This window comes from Gallus gallus, chromosome 4 (genome assembly GCF_016699485.2).
Source record: "Gallus gallus isolate bGalGal1 chromosome 4, bGalGal1.mat.broiler.GRCg7b, whole genome shotgun sequence".
Lineage (NCBI taxonomy): Eukaryota > Metazoa > Chordata > Aves > Galliformes > Phasianidae > Gallus > Gallus gallus.
The window spans coordinates 20761468-20767467 of record NC_052535.1 but is presented as its reverse complement, the minus strand read 5'-3'; the positions used below and the strand labels follow the sequence as shown (position 1 = coordinate 20767467).

Genomic DNA, 6000 nt, shown 5'->3' with positions numbered 1-6000 from the left:
ATCTCTTCTAAAGAACAGAGGTGGAATTTTGTACATTTGGATTCTGCATGCCCTTCAGCAATATAAAGTCTGCTATGACTTTACAACTATGTAAAGCCCCTAGACCACCCAATTCCTGCCTAGCACCCCCTCAGCATAGCTATATCAAAAATCTGCCTAACATCTTTAAGGAACCACACAAGCACAAAGATGATATATGGTAGGTAGATCACCTACTTTTCTCCACTGAAGAGTATAGTCACAACATACATATAGTCTGCCTCAAGACAGGAGTAATTTGAGATATCCACCCTTATAACATCTGAGAGACATGTTTATTTCACTATTTTTGAGAGAAATTCTCAACTTATGACACAAGGTTACAAAATAAAAAACAATTATTGAGGAGGAAAAGCCCTCTCTCCTCATCTGAAATTGTGGAAAAGCTTGAATTAAATCAAAGCTTAAACACTATTTTCTTCTAGTCACTTTCTAAATTAAGCCTTTAAGCAATGTGATTAATTGTACCTTCAATTGACAGTTTGCAAAATGCTAATTATACTGATCACTCTGATGCTGTTCTTCAAAAAGATATTCCCTAAACATCATGGCCTTCATCGGCCACTCATAAATGAGTTTGATGTAGGTGCTATCTTAGGTCCCAAAGTATACCCTGTGGGTGTGAGTGAAGCAGGACAATGTGAGATGGATAAACATAATGTATTGCTAACCTTGTTATATTGCTAAGATAATGCACAGTGAAAGAAATGCAGAGTTTACTATGAAAGATGCAGTTCTCGAACTCCAGTCTGAATGGAAGAGATGCCATAACCCAGCTGGGTGAAATCTGTCATCAGAGCTGCAGAAGAAGGCAGTATGGCCTTCTTGAGTCAAACTGTTAATTCTGTCTTTAGTTCACTAGATAATATAAAAGCTTGCCAAATCAGCAAGGAGAAAAAGCACTCCAGGCTGCAAAACTTCTTGGGACCCCTCTTTGAGAAAGAGAGGGGTTTTTGTTTGGTTGGTTTGTTTGCAGAAGACATGCCTGTAAATTTGGTAATTGCATTACTTGACTTCATGCATCAGAGGTGCCTCAAGTGAGAGGGACAGACTTTGACTGTACTTAATGAAGACAGACGAGCTCAATAAAGGCTGACACAGAGCATGATTCAGAGAAGCTTACGTGCTCTGAATCACACTCGCAAAGAAGCTGTCATCTTTCTCACGGGACTTAGCTGCAAACTTTTTTTTTTTTTTTTTGACAACCTAGGTGAGTTTCAGTGAAGCAATAGGCAAACTATGTCTTCTCTGAACAGCTTTGTCCAATTTATGCTGAAACAGTAGTCATGCTTTTCCTCTGATTTTGGCAGACAAAACAACAAACAAAAACACTGCCACTGGGTTTGAAAGGTGTATGAAAGGAGTTTGAAAGACAGGTTGTCTGATGAAGCATCCCATACAAAAAATGATAATGAAGAGCAATCTTACTCACACTAGTTTAAATATCACATTGACCCCAAGCAGCACCAGAAAAGTAAGTTGGACTACTTAGCATCAGAGCGTGGTTTGAATGTGAATTTTGCAATTGTCACTCTTCAGGCATCTCTGCATGGGATTTTCTGAGAGAGAAATTAGCATTACCACAGTATCTTCAGAAGTAAAACAAAAAGTGAATGTTTACAATTTTTATTTCCAGAGTTTGCTGCAATCGGAATTAGACCATCTGAGCAGCAAGCATCTGAGTTGCTAACTTAAGTGCTTTAACTGAGTTCTCTATTAGAAAGGAAATAAAGTAACAGCATACATTAGCTGATGCAGTACCTGTGAAATAAGGTAGCTTTGTGCTTCTCTCTTTTCTCTTCACACACTCTGTTGTATGAGGCACATTTTTTTTTCCTCTTCTCTTTTGCTGAAAAATTGTTAGCCTGTGCAACCAGGCAGAGAAACAGCAAGGGAACTTACAAGAGTTTAAGAAGCAACAGATCCGCAGTTAACACCCTTGGTAACTGATGTTTTGGTGCTGTTTCCCATCATCCCCATGCTGACAGTGGCTGACAGACTGGTTCCAGGAATGTAAATAGCTGCAGAATCCATAAAAACAAGGTTCAACATTGGTCAGCAACTCCCCACCTACCTCTCCTGCTCTTCCAGATGCAAGCCCACATTGCCAGGCCACCAGGGTGCATTATCTGTGCAGAGAGGTCAAAAACCAAGGACAAGGCAGATGAAGTGAGAAGACACAGCTTCAACATGAACCTGAGGATGGAATGTGCTCAGCAGTGATAGGGATAGATGGTGGTTTGGGATTGGGTGAAAGGGTGCTGGAAATGGTGCTCTAAAGAGCACAGGGATAACGAGTTCAGATGCTGCACTGTGGGCCTACAGAACAGAATTACATTTCTCAATTCTTCTGATGAACTGGAAGCTTTTATCCCCAATTCCTAGAGGCTCTTGACATCACAAAGAAATCACATTATTAATATAAAAATAAAATGAAATAAACCTTCAGAGGACTCGGAATTCAAGTGAACAAAGTTTCTTGTGCATTCACTGTTCTGCATTTGGAAATGGGTTAATATTCAAACTGGATAATTGTATTCCACATTTATACTAGATATAGCTTGCTCTGTAGGTGACTGAGGGTTGGGCAAAACAGATCAGCTGAGAGAATCAGATTACTCCTGAAAATTTGCTGGAACTGATAGCAGAAAATTATACCAACATGAAAAATGCCCACATTCTCACCAGAACTCATTTTCATGACAGAAAAAGTAGCAGATGTTATTTCAATTTGACGGTTTCAAATCCACTCATTTTTTAACGTTCTGAATGTTTATACAAATCCAATCACATTTCTTTCTTCTTTTTCTCTTTTTTTTCTCTCTGTCTCAGAGTTACAGCTAAGCAGAACCAACTAAGCAAACAGAAATCTCAGTAACAAGAGACTTTCATTTTTTTATGACCTTCAAAATAAGTAGAGTATAATCCTTTCCTCTTTATTCTCTTTTTATGTATTGACCAGATACAAATATGCAGTCATACAAATATTTCTCCCAAAATTAGCATTATTACTTTATTTGGTGATTCATTACAATCCAATAGTAAAAAATAAAAATAAAAATAAACTAGGCATAATGTTAAAGCATTTTACAAGCAAAATATTTTACTGTTTTCTTTTCAATTTGAATAGGGTGGGATAAGTGTATTGGTTAGAGGATATAAAGTACAGAACATAACCATAGTTGATCTAACTGTACTGAAGAATGTTACAATCCCATGAGTGAACAGGATTTAAACAGTGATAAGTCAGTGGAAAACCATACACTTCAATGTTAACAAGGTTGCCTTCCCATGACAATGATGCATCATGAAGGCTATAAGCCACTGAACTTATGTTGTAGATCATCCTACTTTTAAGAAACTAAAAAGTTAAACAAGCCACAATGCATCTATCTATGTTCATCTCATTTCTACTGGAACACAAGCTAGAATGGAGAGAGGGAATTTTTAACATCAGCTTCTGAAACCACTTATAGTAATGTCCATATAGTAATGTCCATCTCTTGTATATTCAGTATCATGGAGCTAGCAAAGCTTTGAGCTTTTTATTATTACCATGCTTGCAGGTTTAAAAAAAAACAAACAAACAAAAAAAAAACTTTTTCACTGTGTAGCAACTAAGTAAAAATATAGTGCTCCTATCCCATTGTAATCTCTTCTATGTTCCTCGAGCTGTACAAATCTGTCTTTAAAGATTCATAAAACTAAAAAATAGTTGATCTAGATTGTAATACAAAAGAATATTAAATACCTTTGGTAAAAATAGATATATTTAACAAGTTTAGAAAAGCAAATAGTTATATTGTCAAAAAGAAGAGTATAAAAATGTACACAATAAAAATAACAAACAAACAAAAAATCATCTCATCGGCCATAGTATTAAGAATAAAGGCATTGTTCTTTTCAATGTTTTCTTCCTTAGCTCATGTTATTGTCCAGTCTTCTTTCTAAAAGGCAGGAGCTTTACTAGAGCATATGAAAAAATCCAGTCTTTCCTACCAGCGTTAGACAAATTAAGTTTAATTCAGAACAAGACAGTCTGTTATAAACCAAATTATAAAACAGAGAATGCTTCGAGTACATAGGAGTAGTTGAACACAGAAAGATTTCAGATGTTTTCAGCTAGGGGCCAGATGTTCTGGAGGTGTAGAAATGAAACAGCCAGCAGGATCAAGTCTCCATGATGCAAGCCTCCTAACTTTATTTTTACTCCTAAATTATAAATCCATGTATTGTCAAGAAAACTGGAGGGGACAAAAAGAAAAAAAAAAAAAAACAAAACCAACAACAACATGTATTTTAAATCCCTCATTGATGCCTTTCTCCCGTCCTTTAACTGGGCCTCCAAACAGAGCTGTCATACATCACATAATCCCAGTTTTGCTTCTCTTTTTAGAGCTCACTGTAAATCTTGAAGATGGAAGTTCCCCAAAGCAAACAACTGAGATTACAGAAGGAGATAATGCACAAGCCCCATAATAGAATCAGCAAGGATTGAATGTGCTTCAAAGAAAACAGCACAATTAAATCATGTTTATCCTTCACTATTCCCTTTGCATACACAGTCACACTCCTCGTGGTGTTCCAAGGGTACATCTGTCAGTGATTTATGCAGTCCTCGGACACCACTCCTTGGCTTCAGCTGAAGAACCTGAAGAAGAAGTCAAGCATCAACAGAACAGCAAGTACTTTATTACACACCTAGACCATGAGTTAGACTGCACTGGAGACACACTGGACAGCAGGTTACCCATTCAAAGAAATAGGCTTTTCTCAGCTGAATTTATTTATTCCAACCACTAATTTTTACTTTGACTTTTAAATCAAACCCTTCACAAAAGTTATTAAAACATATACAGTTAAATCAATTTAATTATTAGGTAATTCTACAATAAGTAATTTTAGTTATAAATTTATAACAATAGAAATAGGACAGATATTTATCTCTTCACAGAGTACATATCTACAACTGGAGAAAGCTGAACAAGGAGGTATGGTTGTCATGTGCCCAGACTGTACTAGTAAACAAATGCTTCAGAAATGACTCAACAGTTCCACAGAAAAGTATTTTAACAAGGACTATAATTAGTTTTTTTAAATGTGATATATTTTTAAAAATGGTTTAAAATATATATATTTACTGTAAGTGCACTACATACAATATTAAAATGTATACTGGTACATTCCTGTAGTAAAAAAAAAATTCTTACACTGGCTTTCAGTACTTCCAAACATGAAAATGTAGAAAAATGCTTACCTCGTGGTACTTTTTGGTGACTTTTGTTGGTATACATTGGCACTCATTGCAGTTCTGATGACAACAGGCACAGTTTCCACCACAACGCTTAACCAGAAGACACAGTGGCCAGAAAATGGTGTCAGTTCGCTTCAGCTCCTCTCTCAGTGACACTGAGAAGTTGCGAGGAGTACAACTATACAGCCGCACTTCTTCCTTTAGCAAGTTGAGATCAACCACTGCAAAAAGACAAACAGACTGGTGCTTTTCTGATTTATAACCCAACTTCACTGATGGTAATCCAACTTGAACAGTGCAGAACCCTTGAAGAAAGCTCAATTTTGTGCAAGTGGTACATCTTCAGCCCACAGGTATAGTACAGCAGTTATATGGACAACATGAAGCCTAAATTGAAAGATCTTTGTTTAGGAGTATTCACCAATTATTTTATAACTCTGGAGGTATTAGTTCAAACTAAACAAAGCAAGCCATAGTCGCTCTGTTCCAATAAATGTTTTACCACTTCAGTCCTAATGGAGTTCCCTTTTTCACACGGAGTTTGAGTATTGCTGTTCCATATTAATAGTGGATTGGAAAAATGCTCACAGCAATTAAGAAGACTACAAACTTCCACACAAGTTTTTGATTGCTTTTGCATAAAGCATTCAAACCTCTCTCCCACTACAATGTCAATTATTGCTTTTCCGCAGGAGTGATGCAAGTAT

General features: G+C 36.6%; 1 protein-coding gene across 2 annotated transcripts in view; it reads right to left on the bottom strand.

The window, feature by feature from the left end:
• Positions 1–3026: 3026 nt before the first annotated feature.
• The window catches only part of PDGFC (platelet derived growth factor C), a 116827-nt gene continuing 113853 nt past the window's right edge, over positions 3027–6000 (bottom strand). For both annotated transcript variants that reach the window (NM_204721.3, XM_025149500.3), the window contains exons 5-6: positions 5297–5514; positions 3027–4690 (exon numbers count right to left, since the gene is read on the bottom strand). In NM_204721.3, the coding sequence (NP_990052.1) occupies positions 4574–4690; positions 5297–5514 (335 nt within the window). In that variant the 3' untranslated portion in view covers positions 3027–4573. The remainder of the gene's footprint in view (positions 4691–5296; positions 5515–6000) is intronic.